Genomic DNA, 17465 nt, shown 5'->3' on the forward strand with positions numbered 1-17465 from the left:
CCAGGACCCCGAGACCATGACCTGAGCCGAAGGCAGCGGCTTAACCCACTGAGCCACCCAGGCACCCCAAATTTAGTCTCTTTTTAAGGATTACCCAGAGAAGAGGGTTCTACTGTCTCTCTTGGTAATTTATCCTTTTAAGTCTATACAAGAAATCAGTGTTGTGCCTTGTCTCCAAGCATTGTTCAGTTACTCTAGTTTATTGCCTTGTTGGACACTTAGGAAAAATCCTTCTGAAGTAATGAAAACGATTTTTCTCTTGATGTAGAAGAGAGTTAATTCTAAAGAAAACCTTGAATCAAAAGTTCATTTACAAGTTGACTGTGGATTTTGAACACCAGGCCCCTGAGGAATGGCAGGGCCAATAGGAAGACAGCCAGGCTCAGAAGCCTACTTGATTCCAGGTATATCTGAGCCTAAAAAAATCCCATTTTCCCTTTAAACAAGCTCCTAGGGGGAAATGTCTGCTTTGTTAAAACAAACAAACCACAAAACAAAACAAAACAAAGATCCAAAAAACCCAAAAACAACAACAATAAAAATACAAACAGAAAGCTGGCAGAATAGCCTTTGAGAAAATTTAACCAGTGTCTTCTAGAACACACTAGATTTTGTGCTTAGATATATATATATATATTTTTTTTTAAAGATTTTATTTATTTATTTGACAGACAGAGATCACAAGGAGGCAGAGAGGCAGGCAGAGAGAGGAGGAAGCAGGCTCCCCGCCAAGCAGAGAGCCCGATGCAGAGGTAGATCCCAGGACCCTGAAATCATGAGCCGAAAGCAGAGGCTTTAACCTACTGAGTCACTCACTCAGGCGCCCTACTTTTTTTTCTTTAAGTGACTTGTATCTGCATTGTCACTTTGGGTCTGGGTCCCCTCGAAACCCACCTTATAAGCTTCACCTTTGCCTGAGTCAGCCCAGCAGCTATAACCTGACAGGTAGGGCTGTGACTAGGAGGGGACCAGAGAAGAAGATGCCAGTGGTTTTTGCACTCAGAGGGGTGAACTCTGTCTTTGGTGCTCCTTCTTTTTCTTGCCAGTTATGATGTACAGACTAGAAGCTATTGGGTTGAGACTTCCTGCAGGATCTACTCTACAACACCCATGAGAGATGGTCCCCAGACTCATTTGAACATTGGAGGTTAGACTCTCAAGGGTCTCTGCCAGCCCTAAGACAACACATGTTGTGCGCAGGAACCTGAGTGGCTCCACTGTCTTTGGGATGCCTATGGTCTAGTTGGAGAAGGGAGTGTTGTATGAAAGTAACGAGAGCATGTCCTATGGTATTAGATAGGGCAGACACAAGGGAAGCCTTAGATGGGCCACTTAAATCAGTCTTCAGGAGTCAGGAACATCTTCAGCCTCAATTTAAAGATGTTTGTCTCAAGTGTTAGTAAGGAGTGACACTGATTTCCAGAGATTTTTCTGGGACCTTCTTAGAGACTGGCCTATCACCCCCTACAAGATCCCATCTAAATCAAATTTCCCTAAGTACTTAACACCAAGAAATGTTACCCAGAGTGGAAAAAAAGTCATCTCTATTGTTAAAAACCAATATATAAGGTCGATTATGAAAGTAAAGAATTCCAATGTTATCACTAAAGGTACTCACAGAGAGAAACACAGACGACCACTGGTTAGTTCTCTCCCTAGAAGAGGAAAAACGGAATGTGTAAGAGCCATCAGATTGCTGTCCAGGGAGACAAAGAAGAGTGAACATAGACCAAGACACACAGATATCAGATTTTTCCCTCTTAAATGAACAAGTTGATTTACTCCTGTTCTTTTTTGGGTATTTTCCCCTTTAAGCCTACTCTCCGTGATGGCACTCAATGTTCGACTTTGGCGGATGTTGGGGCAGTTTGGCTACAGAAGGCAGTAATTCCTAAATCTGGTGGTATAGTGGACTAACCTAGGGAGATTGTTAAAAATTCAGATTCCTGGGGCTCCTGGGTGGCTCAGTGGGTTAAGCCTCTGCCTTCAGCCCAGGTCATGATCTCAGGGTCCTGGGATCGAGCCCCACATCGGGCTCTCTGCTCAGCAGGGAGCCTGCTTCCCCCTCTCTCTCTGCCTGCTGCTCTGCCTACTTGTGATCTCTCTCCCTCTGTCAAATAAATAAATAAAATCTTTAATTAAAAAAATTCAGATTCCTAGGCTCTACACTGAGATTTTTATTCAAAAGATCACAGTGGGAGCTAAGACTGTGTGTTTTTAATAAGTTCCCCTAGGTGATACCCTTCTAGTCAGTCTATAGACTAATGTTTGGGAACTACTAACACTGCGATTACAGAAAGAGCTAGTTGGGGCATCGGGTGAGATTGAGAAGATGGTGAGTTCAGTACTGAATGTGCCATGGGACATCCAAGGGACTTTAGGGCAGTTGGTTAATTATAGCCTGGAGCCCAGAAGAGAGATTTGGAGGCCATTAATTCCTGGACATTAAGAAATGGGAGTGGGTGAGATTGCTTCCAGTGTTACATGTTAATAGAGAAGCACAGAAGCCAAAGCCTTGGCCCTGGAAGGTTCCCATCCCTAAGCCCACTTGGCTTTTAGATTCTTTATGATAGCTTGTGGTAGCCAGAAGTTGAGATGGAAAGGGCTACCTCATCTCTTCATGATCTTAGCACATTCTATAAGGGAAATCATATCACAAATCACATCGTACCACACTGACTTTTGAAATCGAACATTAATTACTCAGAAAATTAAAAATAGTTCACGACAACTGTTTCTCACATAGGCTGGAGAATATCCCATCATTCTGTCCTTTTCGGTGCTTTGACCACCACCCTGAATGAGTTTCACTCAAGACAAACACCTAAAATTCCAGAGGCAGGGTTTTCTTCCTTTAGAGCTGGCATCAGAGAAACTAGAACTCCCCAGATTTCAGAGCTGGTTGGAGAACTCCATCTTACACAAGGCAAAAACCTTTCTTATACCATGTTCATGAAAAGATAGAAAGAGATTCTAAAATAAATGTGGCCATCTGTAAGTCTTGAATACCTTTAATTTCATCATGTAGACCCCCTTTCACGTATTCAGAATGCTAGTTAATAGTTCACGGTGTCCACCAGACAAAATCCACTTCTACAATTCAGTAGACTAATTAGCAAAGCATCAGGTGTTAATAAAGTGACAGATCATAGAAATGCTCGTGCTGTATGCCTCTTGAGTATGGCTTTCCTGATTAGGATGACAGCTGACCAACCCGAACGCATATTCTCTCGGAATGCTGGAAGCACTTGGATTGCCGCTTAATTAAGCACCCCCCATAATGTCACCACACGCATTTAGGAACTTTCTAAAGTAAACTGAAATCATCAAAATTAAAAATGGGCCAAGAAAGTCAGAGTCTGAAGTTAGGGCATGGAAGCCATGAGAAGAGAGTAGTTTAAGACTGGAGATGTGGTTAAGCTACAGATGCTAGTAAAAGGTCACAAGATGAATGACTAAAGGAAGCCATTGTGACCCTGATGAGAATGGTTTCATGCACTCGTGGTGGCCATGGGAGAGTCCTGTGGCAGGGGGAGGAATGAAAGGGGGCAGGTACAGAGAGTAGGCACGTCTTGTAAGAGGGAAGAAGTGGGAGGAAGAGCAGACACCAGATAGGCTTGAAAGAAACATTTTGTCATTGATGATTTTCATTTGTTGGTTTGTTGTGTTTTTTTTATCATGAAAAAACTGTATTTAGATTTAGCCAGCTGGACTCAGTTTAGATGATCCCAATTTTGTTGGCAACATCCAAAGCATCATAGTCAAGGGCCAACCGAACGTATGCCTTCTTCTCTCCATCAGGCCTGATTAAGGTGTTGACCTTGGCTACATCAATGTCATAGAGCTTCTTCACAGCCTGTTTGATCTGGTGCTTGTTGGCCTTGACATCCACAATGAACACAAGTGTGTTGTTGTCTTCTATTTTCTTCATGGCTGACTCAGTAGTCAGGGGGAACTTGATGATGGCATAGTGATCAAGCTTGTTTCTCCTGGGGGCGCTCTTTCGAGGGTATTTGGGCTGCCTTCGGAGAAGCAGAGTCTTGGGTCGTCGGAACGTAGGTGATGTGCGGATCTTCTTTTTTTTGTGACTGTGGACGCCTTTCAGCACCGCTTTCTTGGCCTTCAAAGCCTTTGCTTTGGCTTCGGCTTTGGGAGGGGCAGGGGCTTCCTTCTTAGCTTTCGGCGCCATCTTCGTAAAAGGGCCATTTGTTGGTTTTAAGATGGAGGAATCATGTCCATGATTGAGTGTGGAAAGTAGCAGGTGGAGAAAGGTTGAAAAACCAGGAGAGGAGGGAAGACCAACCCATCCAGGCCCAGTAGAGTTCAGGGAGAGGTGATCATTATAACTAAGAGGAAGACGTCACTTCCGCAATGCTAGAAGGGAAGGAGGTGATTATGAATGGGGGTGCAGTTAAGTTAGCTTTGGGTTTAGATGGTGTAGGCCATCTACATCTACTGGTGTAGGCCAGTATGTATTTGTGCATAAAAAGGACTACTCATGGGGCGCCTAGGTGGCTCAGTTGCTTGAGCATCCGACTTTTGATTTTGGCTCAGGTTGTGATCACAGGGTCCTAGGATTGTGCCCTACGTCAGGCTCTGCACTCAGTGGGAAGTCTGCTGGAGATTCTCTTCCTCTCTTCCTTTCCCTCTGCCCCTCCCCCATCTCTCTTTCTCTCTCTCTCAAGTAAATAAATCTTTTTTAAAAATTAAAAAATAAAAGGGACTTCTTTGACTTTCAGTTTGGCTTAAACATCGGTGTTCAATGTGTTAAGGTTATAAATTCAAAATTGCAATGCTTCCTAGGCTTTATTTTTATCTCACAAATCTTACTCTATTTGGAAGTCTAGCAAAATCCAGCAGGCACTTTCAAGGGACTTTTGATGAACGATTGGCCCTTTTTACCAACTTAAGTGTGTTCAAATACTTTAAAACTGTTGTCTATATGAATGTAACATATTCTATTTTCTTTTTTTAGCACCTCATTTATCTACTCAAACAAAACCTTGCTGAGAGCATAGGAAGTATTATAAGCCTATTAACTTAAATTATAGAGTGGACCTAAAGACCTGTTAGATGTCATAATACCACACATAAACTTAGGAAGTTTTCAACTTAAAATCAGAAGTTTAATCATTCCAGGCACCTGGGTGGCTCAGTTGGTTAAGCATCTCCCTTTGGTTCAGGTCATGATCCTGGGGTCCTGGGGTCCTGGGATTCAGCCCCACGTGAGGTTCCCTGCTCCATGGGAGGGCCTGCTTCTCCTCCTCCCTCTGCCTGCCATTCCCCCTGCTTATGCATGCTCTCTCTCTCCCTGTCAAATAAATAAATAAAACCTTAAAAAAAAAAAAGTCTAATCATTCATTCACTTTAAATTGTTTTTTTAAGTTTCACTCTAATTTCTTAAACAATAGTGCAGAAAAGACCAAATATGTATAATTATATTAATAGTATGATGTTGATGCTTTAAACCTTTCTATATTTAATTTTAAATATTCCCAGAGTGGAATGATGCATACCCACCAAGAAAGAAAATTGCTTGGAAATAACTTAGGCCATTTTCAAGCAAATATTTTGACAGAACTGCAGACATCCAGAGAGATTTCCATCTCCCTGAATGTCACACTGAGCCCCTTTTTAGAACAGCTGTGTCATGAGTGACAAAACCTAAAAAGGGTTTGTTCTTACAGATGTGAACTAGGGACAGTACCTGATTCTTGATCTACTCAAGGATATAGGACAACCAGGTTGATCTTTGACCTTTCATGACAAGTACTTATGTTTCCATCTAAATGTTAAAGGCCTTCAAGATCAATGGAATTCTAACATTCATACCTTTTTTTCTATCTAATGATACATGTATATCTGATTGCCTGAATAAATCAATGTATTTTCCATTTAATGATAAAGACCTTTAAGTGGGACACTAGGTATGTACATATCTTTTCTATTTAAAGGACTTTGAACTTGATGGAATCCTGCATTCTTCATATTCTTAGGATCACACAACAGTTGCTCATGTTTAAATGATCTTCAGTTGAGTTTTGGATATCCCTCGTGATCAAGCCAAGTCTGATTTGCTGTTGTGAAATGAGGTCATTCTTCTGAGAGTTTATGAGGAGAGGCAGGAAGTTAAGAGAGTTCCCATCTGATGGCCTTGGTTTTCTCTGCAAATTCGTAGGGGAAGCTGTCTGTTAAAGGAGGTGGGGGTCACATGGGATGAGGATGAGGAAAAGGCTTTAAAATGACCATATTTGAAAATGAAAGATCTGAGTAGATCCATGCTACCTACTTTATCGACTCCTAAGTGTGTAACATTAGAGCCATTTGAAGCAGAGGTAATACTCAAGATGAGAATTCATGTTGAAGCGTTAGTTTATATGGTTTTTATATCAAATGTGCACGTTTAGTCATTTGAGTACTTGCCTTAGATAACGAATATTTTCATAGCTGATCACGAGGTCACAGCTCAATGTCAAAGGAGCTTTATTAATAAAGCAATTGAAGCAGTCATTTATACTGCAAAAAGTTCCAGACTCATTTAACATTTATTTTCATTTGCTAGTCAATTACCAGCTGTCAGAGAGTATTAAGTATTATAAATTTGAGTTGGAAGCTGTCACCCCTAAGTGTATTAACTCTCCCTAATCACATAGGTAGTGATTTGTCCTGTGAAAGAATGATATTAATCACCGACTTACATCTGTCTTCCTGATGGTATAAAATTGCCACTGGCTTCCATTGCAGATGTGAAGTAAATCAATGTAGACACCAAAAATGAAAGCAGACAGTCATGAATCCTGAGTATTTCCATTCATGTTAACAAGCTCCTCATTGTTTCCAGACTGAAATAAATGTCAGCCAACTTTCAAAGCTTTTTGCTTCTTAGTGTTAAGAACAGAACAGTTTATTATTATTATTATTATTATTATTGTTATTTTTTGTTAAAGATTTTATTTTTTTATTTGATAGAGAGAGATCTCAAGTAGGGGGGAGAGGCAGGCAGAGAGAGAGAGAGAGAGAGGAGGAAGCAGGCTCCCCGCTGAGCAGAGAGCCTGATGCGGGGCTCGATCCCAGGACCCCAGGACCATGACTTGAGCTGAAGGCAGAGGCTTTAACCCACTGAGCCACCCAGGTGCCCCGTTCTTGTTATTATTATGGAGGAGTATTTATTATGTGCCAGACACTATGCTCAAAGTTTTATATGAATTTTTTCTTTAAATATTCATAATAACCCTGTGAGGTTATTGGTTCTTATACTTACGGTTCTTATACTACTGTATCTCATTTTGTAATGAGTAAATGATGTCTCAGAAGACTTGAATAACTTGCCCAAATGGCAGAGCCTGGAGTCCAACCCAAGCAATTTAATTCCATACCCTTTTCTCTTGACCAGTAGTCTACACTGATGGATGGTGTTTGCTGTTTACTAGGTGAATCAGCTAAGAATGCCTTTGGGTACAAATAACTAAAATTCAACACAGAGTAGCTGATCAAATAGCAACTTATTTTTTTTCTCACTTAACAGAAAGAATGAAGACAGTCAACTACTCACATTGGTTTAGTAGCTCAGCAATCCCAGGACCAGGGACTCTGTGGTTCCCTGGCCTTTTCCCTCATGTCCGCAAAGATGGCTGCTTCAGCAGATGCTGTTACAAGTATATTCACATTCAGGGCAGAAAGAAAGGATGTGGGAAGAGTTGGCGCCAGCCATAAGTGTGTAGTTTATCCTGAAAACAAAAGCCTTCCCATTTGCATCCTGTTGGCCCAAATATTTAACATGACCACCCTGATCTCCAAAGGTAGAAGGCAGGAGGGAGAAGGGAAGGGGGCTGACTGATGGGCCAGCCTCGGGTCAGAAGTTATAGAAGCTACAATATCTGTAGGAATATTTCACTGAACTTCTTTCTTTCTTTCTTTCTTTCTTTCTTTCTTTCTTTCTTTCTTTCTTTCTTTCTTTCTTTTTTTTGGAGGAAAGAGCTGTGATTTCTCCAGCACCTAAAGTATTACTCCTAATGTATTCTTGCCTCATTTTCTAGAATGTGTTCCTAGATAAGAAGGGAAAGCTGTAGTTCTACTACCCAAGTCAGGGCTTTTCAGGTGCAAGTAACAGAAACTAAGACATACTTAAGAAAATGGATGAATTTTAGTCAGTCACTCAACAAATAAATGTATTAAGCACTTATTATATGCCAGGTACTCTTCTAGGCTCTGGGGATACACATCAGTGAACAAAACATTTAAAAAAAGGAACAGACAGACAGACTCACTGACGATGCAGGAATCTCATGGAACTTGAAGATGTGATAGGGTCTTGAGGAGGGACAGAAACCAGGGGCTGAGAAGTTGTCAGGAATTCAACAACTTCTCCAAGCATATCTCCTTCATTCTGCTCACGCTGATTTCTCTTAATCCTTGGTCAGCAAGACGGATGGAATATGGTCACCCTACATTGCCTGAGTTTTCATCTTCTATTCAGCCAACCAACTCAAGCTAAACCAGTCTCTCAATCTTAATCCAAGTACTTAAGCAGAAGAATTTGAACCCACAGAGCCCAGGGACAGTGAAAGACACCTTGAAAGGCGTCCATCTTGGGGCACCTGGGTGGCTCAGTTGGTTGAATATCCGACTCTTGATTTTGGCTCAAGTCATGATCTCAGGGTCATGCAGGCTGTTTAAGACTCTCTATCCCTCTGCTTCTTCCCCCCAACCTCCCCCCTTGTCTCTCTCTTCCCCTCTCAAAATAAATAAGTCTTAGAAAGAAAGGAAGAAAGAAAGAAAGAAAGAAAGAAAGGAAAAGAAAAAAGAAAAGAAAGAAAGAAAGAAAGAAAGAAAGAAAGAAAGAAAGAGAAAGAAAGAAAAGAAGGAAGGAGGGTGTCTACCTCAAAAGGCTACCTATTGGCTGCGACCCATCTCCAGGCTTATCGGTGCTTTTCTAGACACTTCACCTGTCATCCATCAGAGCTCCCTCCTATCACCCCAGAGTTGGAGAATTACCTCTACCTGGAAGAGAACATTTGTTTAGCTACATTAAAGTTGCCAGAGCTTTGAACTTTTCCCAATCACTTTGTGCCCTAATAAGTTAAATGATTTCCCCCTACAGCCCTTGTCCCTATCTTCCAGATAAGGGGATATTTGGGTCTTTCTTAACATCAAACCTCCCTCTTACTTCAAGCCAACACGGCTGCTGATCAGTTTTGTTCCGAAGTACACATTGAAATGTGGGTAGTATTCTTTTATGCATCCTTTTATGGCCCTTATGAACTTTAAGCCAGGGAGATATGGTTACTGGTGATTTTTTTTTTTTCTTAAATCTCTTTTTTGTTTCAAAACAAGGGTTTTGTGTTTTGTTTTTTTGTTTTGTTTTGTTTTGTTTTGTTTTCCCATTCCTGAATATACTGAATTGCTAGCCCTCTGCTAATCTGTCTTTCTAAAGGCTGTGGATTCACCTTCCCATGGAGGAGGATGGGCAGGCTGGGGCTCCTGGGGCAAATCTCTGCTCTCATCAGCATCTGCTACAGTAGGTAAGAATTATATGTTGCATTTGAATGGATAAAGTTCAGAAGCCTGATAATAGCATTTGACATTTTGATCATACCACGTACTGGTAGAGGTTACCATCAGCCAGCAAGATAATAAGAGCAAATCATTTTTACTCTCTGTTCTAAGTGCTTCATGTATATTAATACATTTATTCCTCAAAATAACCCTAGAAAGAAGTATGTTTATTTTCTCCATTTAGAGATAAAGAAGGTGAATCACCATGTATACTGATACATTTATTCCTCAAAATAACCCTAGAAAGAAGTATTTTTATTTTCTCCATTTAGAGATAAAGAAGGTGAATCACAGAGAGGCTCAGACCTTGTCCAAAGTCAGAAGTAGCTGGGTTGAGATTTGAACCAAGTGGTAAAGATTTAAGCACTATATTATATTGCATCTTAAGATATACAGTTTGGGGTCTTATATTCTCAAAGTTTTGTCCTTGTCCTCCCACCTGAATGTTTTAAAATATACAACTAACCTACTCCCTGGAAGGATTCGAGGTATTTCAATAAAATATGCAGGTATGAAGGATGTAGAATATATATCCCAAGGCTGGTAGAGTAACTGAGCATTGACCTTGACTCTGAGCATCTTGGCTGCCAGTAGGTTATCAATTTTTCATGGAATGATAAACCAAAACTTAGTTTATCTGGATAAATTTCTTTTCCGGGTGTTATATTTTTAAAGACATTTCTTGTATTAGCTCTGTATATACAAGGAGAAGATACAGTGGACCATGTCTTCATCAGTACGGGTTTGTCAAAAAATTCTTCACGTGACCATTTCTCATGGGCTTTCTTTGTGAAAACTGAAGGTGTAACATCAACGTGTCTAAGCTGAGTTAGCAAAGGCATTTCATCTTGACAGTGGAGAGCGAGGAGCAGGACAGGGGAAGCCTCGGGTAACACAGCTCTGAGATCATTGAAGTCAGGTGTTCTCAAGGTGTAGTCCATGGCTGTTACCTCCTAAAAGCAGGAGGGATAGGAAGGCTGAAGGTCCTTTGTCCCACTCCAGTGGACCATGGTCACGGTCTAAGGGCCAAATATCTAATCAGATAGAGAGCCTGTAAGAACAGGTCGACTGCATTCCTCTATTTTGTGTCTGGAACGTCAGGGAGCTCTGGCAAGAAGAAGATGGCGGTCGAATAAATGTTGGCCTTTGGGGAGACCCTGCAGAGCAGATTTTTTCTGTTGCTGATTGAAGGGGCCGGTTGTGCTGCGGATACTACGTGGACAGATAGAAAAACCAACCAAGTTATAGGAGAGGGGCCTGTGTTGTGTTCTGAGCAGGACAGAGTCTCTTCAAGAGAGTGAAGACAGGGGCCTGGAGGCCTCTTGCTTCCCAAGGAAAACATTTGAGCTCTTAGGGGCTCTCCCGTAGATCTTGCCACCGACCGCACATAGGAATGCCGTGCTTTTTGATGCCAAAACCATGGAGCCCAAAAGGTTTTGACATTTGATAAGTCATAGAACAGTAAATAACATGGCTACCAAATTATGCAGCTCTCCTTGTGGTTTATGTCATAAAACATGAAGTATTCTGGGTGCTTTAGAAGCAATAATGGTGTCCAGAAACATCCAGGCTTATAATGAATTTGGTGCTTCGAAAGCTTCCATTATGGACAAAGGATTTACTTTCCCATAAAAAAATCTAAACATAAGTTCCTTCCCCGGTAAGCACTGAAATCCCTTGCCCTTCGAGTCACAGGTCAGATGCTTTGGGTACAGGTGCCCCTTCCTGGACCTGCCATCAGCTCTCGTGTTTGTGACGGTTTCTCATCAGCCAGCAGCTACACCTAACTGTTGGACTTTGAGTTTCGCTGGATCCTTACAAAGTTTTCCGTCCCCCCACAGATAGCTTGCCTGTTGAATTTACCACCCATTATCTTCTTAGGTGTCCTCTTGTAATCTGACCCTTGCACAGAGAGCGCCTGGGGCAGCCGTGGTCAAGTGGACTGCATTCCAAGGCCTCTGGGTTTTGTTACTTGGTTCAAGTGCAACCAGTAGCTGATGCTAGCTTTACTACTTAAGAAGCAGGATGTAATTCCTCAGTGGGTCCCAACTGATCCTGGGGGGCACACATCTTTTAATTTGATCTGAAGTCAGTGTGTTAATCTGTGGCCTGTGCTTGAGTTTGCTGTTACTCTAGACGTTTCCCTGCGTCTAAGGCACCATGAAGATGAGAAATGCTGGATCTTGTTCATGTGGCCACCCCTGAAAACGTCTGGTGGTTCTCTCCTGGCTTTGCGCAGTAATTGATCTGGAAAAGCCTAGAGAGAGAACGGTCATGGACCGGCGGGATCACTGTGCCAGTCCCTGGCACCTCCTTCCCTGCTCTGGTGGGTGCAGAGAGACGGTTTCAGAGATTGTGTGACATTTGCACATCGCCCCGTAAAATATCAGAATGAAGTTAGGTTCCCTGCCAAGTGACCTACCAGGCTGAAATCAGGGTGTCAGCCGGCCGCGTACTTGTGTGATATCCAAGGTCGTCTCCCGAGGTTGTTCCAATTGTTGGCAAAATCCAATTCCTTGAGGTTGTAGGCTTGGCACCCCCATTTTCTTGCTGGTTATTGGCCGGGGTCGCCTGCCGCTCCTCTAGGCTGCCTGCTTCCAAGCCGACAGGATCATCTCTACCCACTGCTTCAGATCTCTCCCTTCAGGAAGGGTCTCGTCCTTTAAAGTTTCGCCTGATAAATCAGCCCCACCCCCAGGATGATCTCCTTTAACAAACTCAAATTCAACGGATTAAGGACCTTAATTATAACGGAAAGATCACTTCACCTTTGCCATATAATGTCCCCTAATCTTGGGAGTGAAATTCCATCAATTTCACGATCCTGCTCACGCTCAGAGGGGAGGGGATTACCCCTGCTGTGTGCACTAGGGGGCGCTCTCTCAAAACTACCTGCCACGCTTCCCTCTTCTGTTTGAAGTCCTCCTCACTTACCCCACCAAATCCAGAAACTTAATTCTTTTTTATGGCTCTAGCGACGAGCTGGACTTTTTAGAAGCATTTAAATCTTGGCATTTTTTTTCCTTATCTGCCTCCACAGTGTCCAAAGGGCACACGAGAGAACTCAAAAAAATTTTGAAATGTCAACGCCTGTTCTAAGAATCCTATCAGACAAATTGGAGCGATGGGTAGAAAAGTAGAGCTGAAACTTGTCCCTCATCACTGGTCATCAGAACCCCAATGAATGCAAAAGCAATAACCCCAATTGCCATCCCAAAGTTGCTCCTGAGGCATTATATTTGGAGATTTCTGGTCAAGACATGCATGACTTTCTGTAGCAATAGTAGCTAAAGTAATAGCAATACATACTTTAAAACTGGGTAAGGATCTCTGTGTGGACATGAGAGAGAACTAAAGCTTGTAGTGTAAAGGGGCAGTGGGAGGAGGCTGAAGTTACGGGTTCCAAGGCTGGAAAGCTTGGTGGTGGATGGGAGGGATAACAGGGATCACAAGCGTCCCACAAATGGAGAGGTGCCACAGCCAGGCTCACAGCCTGAAACCGAGGGGTGAAATAGGGTTTACAAAGTTACAGGAGCTATCCTGGGTTGATGTCCGTACCAAGCTGCTACCTAGGGATGGAAAGAAGCAAGCCAGCGAGGGCTCTGTTATGTACAGCCAGGACACCCGCCCAAGACTTTGTAGCACTAATAGGTTCTTATCATAGGGCAAAGAAACATATTGGAAAACAGCGCTCCTAGCAGTAGGTGAGCTCTTGAAGGTTTATAAATTGCCTGTGGAAAGTAAAGAAAGAAAATAACTGTGTATTCCATTGCAATTGATTCCCGCTCAGAAACCTCATGTTACTACCCCCAGGGTAATTCCAGCCACAGACAGGAGCGCAAAACACCGAGTCAGTAACAGAACACAGGGCTGTCAATTGAGCACTGGAAATAGAAGCCAGTCCTTCTTACCGTGTTGAAAGACTGCAGACAGAGTAGTTTGAGCTGTGCGGAGTTAGCAGGGGAGCATTTGGAGACTCGAAACATTTGGAAGGTGGTTCTCTCTTAGAAAGAGCACTGGAGCAGGAGTCCTACAGACGTGAGCCCTGGTCTTCACTGCTCCTAATGTGGGATCACGAGGGTGGTCACTAACTAGCAACACTAAGCCCTTAACCTCTCTCAGACTCAGATTCCTTATTTGGAAAAGTATGGGTAGGGGAAGTTGAGACCTTTGAAGATTCTTTCCAATTTCCGTAACATGATGATTCCTAGTCTGTGGCTATATATAGAAGGAGAAAGATATTTATAACCCCTGTGCTAAATGGGAAAAGACAAAAAACTGATACTTTTTGCTACTCTGTATTTTTGTCTCTTTGCCTCACTACTTTGACCCCGAGGTTAAGGGCAAAGGAGAAAAAGTGACCTCCCCACTGCTTATGTGAAATCAGAGTTCTCAGCCAACAGCTCTTTTTGGAGAGACTGTAACTCTTGCATTAGCTTCACCCACAGCTACACTGTCCTCACCTTCCAAGAAAATTTGATCACCTGCCGCCCCTGCCTTTGGGCAAGTTCCTAAAATGAACATTAATATGGTTATTTAAGATCCAGGCAGAAACCAGACTAGGAAAGGGAAGTACAAAAAAATAATTATTTTGATGATCATTTCAAAGTGATGCTGTGAGAACCAGATGTAGATGTCATTTCCCACCAGCATCTTAGAAACCTGACTTTTCCAAGGCTCTGTTGCTAAGCTAAATGAGAGATCAGCTGACAATCAAGATGAAAGTCGACAAAGCTGAAACATACGCAGATATACCTACATAGAGATTCTATAGCAGCACAGAGCAATTTATTTCTAGATATTACAAAAGCCCTAAAGGTTTAGTTTTTTTTTTAATTCTAGTTTTGACAGTTTTATATGTCAAACCACCCTCTACAGGACTACCTGATTGGGGGAGAGGTGTATCTGATGTGTATATTTACTTTTCAAAATTACCATTGTTCCCCTTTCCCCCCTCTCCCAAGTCACAGGGTTTTCCCCTTCTGCACATTTTAATGAAACCCTTCTACCAGCCCTGTCAGAAATAATGACAGCATTTATTCCCGAGACTGGCAAACTTGTCAAAATCCTACTACAGTGAGAACTCTTAAATGGGTAAATTCGTTTTTGAAGGTGGCATCGCTGATGATGGGAAAGTTCTCAAGGATCTTCAGTATAAACAATTTTAGGATTATGGGTCTGTGCGTGGAGTTTGTTCACGATCATTTGCCATCTGTGAATAAGACCCAGGGGTTCGTGAATCTCTGTTGGACGGCCAGGCATAAACTATCCGTTCAGAGACACTTGTCAGTTTTGAACCCAAAAAGAAGTGAGTATCTGATTACAGAGTGGACACCAACCCTCATTATGGAAAGGGAAGATTTTTCCAGAAGGAAGGTTGAATGGCTCCTCTTTTCACCGCGCTGGTGTTTGCTATAGTTGAGTGAAGCAACATCATCTGTGTGTTTTTCTCAACAACTATTTCTCACAACTTTTTAAAAAAATTTTATTTATTTATTTGATAGAGATCAAAAATAGGCAGAGAGGCAGGCGGGGGTGGGGGCGGGAAGCAGGCTCCCCGCTGAGCAGAGAGCTCCATGCGGAGCTTGATCTCATGACCCTGAGATCATGACCTGAGCTGAAGGCAGAGGCTGAATCCACTGAGCCACCCAGGCACCCCCTCACAACTTTTTATACTATCTTCAATTCCTTGATAGAAGTCTGAGATGCAGCAAATATTTCCAAACTATTGTATGCCCCCAGAACTCACCCAGCGTGTAAATTGATGCAACTTTCAGAAGAGCAGTTAGCACTGTCTATGAAATTTGAAATGCATGTAGCTTCTAGCCCAGGAGTTCTATTGATCCTTTGCACACAGTCATTGATATATATAATGATGTTCAATGTCGAATTCACTCAGTAAATACTTACTGTGCCAGACACTATCCTTGGCATTGGAGATGGGGCAGTGAGCCAGTGACGCAAAGACTCTTGCCCTAGTAGGGCTTCCGTCCGCGTGGAAGGAGACAGACAATAGACAACACAAATAGTAAATAGGAAAATGATGAAGAGGGCGAGAAGGTGGATCATGATGACTCTTTAAAGTTGTTAATGTGCAAGGCGGCACACACAGCCCTCACCACCACCTGTGCTGAGACCTCCACTATATGCTGCGAAGAGGAAGAGGCCAGGTCCAGAATGCTTATATGTAGGTATGTGCTTTTTTAAAACATTTTTATGAAAGGAATCACAAGAAACGAATAAGATGGGGGCACCCAGGTGGCTCAGTCGTTAAGCGGCTGCCTTTGGCTCAGGTCATGATCCCAGGGTCCTGGGTTCAAGCCCTGCATCGGGCTCTCTGCTCAGCGGGAAGCCTCCTTCTCTCTCTCCCACTCTCCCTGTTTGTGTTCCCTCTCTCACTGTGTCTCTCTCTGTCAAATAAATAAATAAAATCTTAAAATAAGAAACAAATAAGAGCTGTTATCTTTAGAGGGGGATGGGGGTTAATGAGGAGGAAGACAGAGTCACTTAGAGTCTTTTAAGAGCACCAAGCAGTTTTCCCTTTGAAGTCCCTCTATTATCACAGCTAATGATGTAATGAAATGTGGACACGTGCCTCATTAAATATGTAGTTCACATACAACTGTGTAGGAGTTGAATTCATTTGAACTACAGTTGGCCAGTTGACCTAATATCACATTTTTAATATATTTAAGTAACTATTGATTAATTTCTTGTTCCAATTTGCAGCTTTTCCTTTTTGTCTCTTAGATGCAATATTTTTTTTCAGATCTTAGGTATTTCCATAGGGGGGACCTAGGTGATTCAGTCGGTTGAATGTCCGACTCTTAATCTCAGCTCGGGTCTTGATGTCAGGGTTGTGAGTTCAAGCCCTGCCTTGGACTCCACACTGGGCGTGGAGCCTACTGAAAAAATAATTAAGAAAAATTCCATAGGCCCTTATAAGTTCATAGACTCTATTAATAGCCGATTATGTTAGTAAGTCAGTGGAAGCAGTCTAAGTAGAAAGAGGCTGGTCCACCTTCTGTTGGCCATGTTCCTAAACTCTTTGAATTTGGTAATATCATCAATGTTTTGATTTTAAAAAATCAACCAGAGGGGTACCTGGGTGGCCCAGTTCTTTAAGCGTCGGACTCTTGATTTTGGCTCAGCTCATGATCTCAGGGTCATGGGATCGATCCCCGCCTCAGTCTCCATGCTTAGCCTGCACTTTGGGATTCTCTCTCTCTCCCTCTCCCTCTGCCCCCGCCCCTTGTATTCTCACTGTCTCTGTCTCTCTGTGTCTCTAAATAAATGGATAAAATCTTTTAAAAAAATAAAACTAAATAAATAAAAATAAAAATCAGCCAGCTGTATCAGGAAAGTGAGGGTATAAGATTTTTTAGTTTCTTTTTTGTGTATTTATTTTTAAAAGAAAAATAAAGTGGATAAGAAGGAAACGCTATATTAAAAGTTAAAGTATTTGCAATGATGTAGATGGAACTAGAGTATTATGCTAAGTGAAGTAAGTCAATCAGAGGAAGACAATTATATGATCTCACTCATATGTGGAATTTAAGAAACAAAACAGGACCATAGGGGAAGAGAAGAAAAAATAAAACAAGACAAAATCAGAGAGGGAGGCAAACCATAGAAGACTCTTGATCATAGGAAACAAACAGGTTTGCTCCAGGGGGGTAGCGGGTGGGTGAATGGGATGGATGATGGACTTGGGGGAGGGCACATGATGTAATGAGTACTGGGTATTATGTAAGACTGATGAATCACTGACCTCTGCCTCTGAAACCAATAATATATTATATGTTAATTAATTGAATTTAAATTTAAAAAATAAAATAAATAAAACCAAAATTAAAAAATAAAAATTAACACAGAGAGGGAGCCCTCTGCATGAACTAGCTGGTGCCCTA

The 17465-nt window shown here is 42.1% G+C and overlaps 2 protein-coding genes across 6 annotated transcripts in view; one reads left to right on the top strand and one right to left on the bottom strand.

Annotated features, from left to right (window-relative positions):
• Positions 1-17465, top strand: part of FAM114A1 (family with sequence similarity 114 member A1) — a 95190-nt gene that overhangs the window by 13809 nt on the left and 63916 nt on the right. For all 5 annotated transcript variants that reach the window (XR_007125305.1, XM_047719110.1, XM_047719112.1 and 2 more), the window contains one exon: positions 9434-9521. Coding sequence is in view for 4 of the 5 variants with exons in the window: in XM_047719110.1 (XP_047575066.1) it covers positions 9434-9521 (88 nt within the window). In the remaining variant the exon portion in view is untranslated. The remainder of the gene's footprint in view (positions 1-9433; positions 9522-17465) is intronic.
• On the bottom strand, positions 3719-4221 carry LOC125093643 (60S ribosomal protein L23a-like). The gene has a single exon (XM_047719115.1). The coding sequence runs from the start codon at positions 4187-4189 to the stop codon at positions 3719-3721; it is 471 nt and encodes a 156-aa protein (XP_047575071.1). The 5' UTR covers positions 4190-4221.

Source organism: Lutra lutra, chromosome 2 (assembly GCF_902655055.1).
Source record: "Lutra lutra chromosome 2, mLutLut1.2, whole genome shotgun sequence".
Lineage (NCBI taxonomy): Eukaryota > Metazoa > Chordata > Mammalia > Carnivora > Mustelidae > Lutra > Lutra lutra.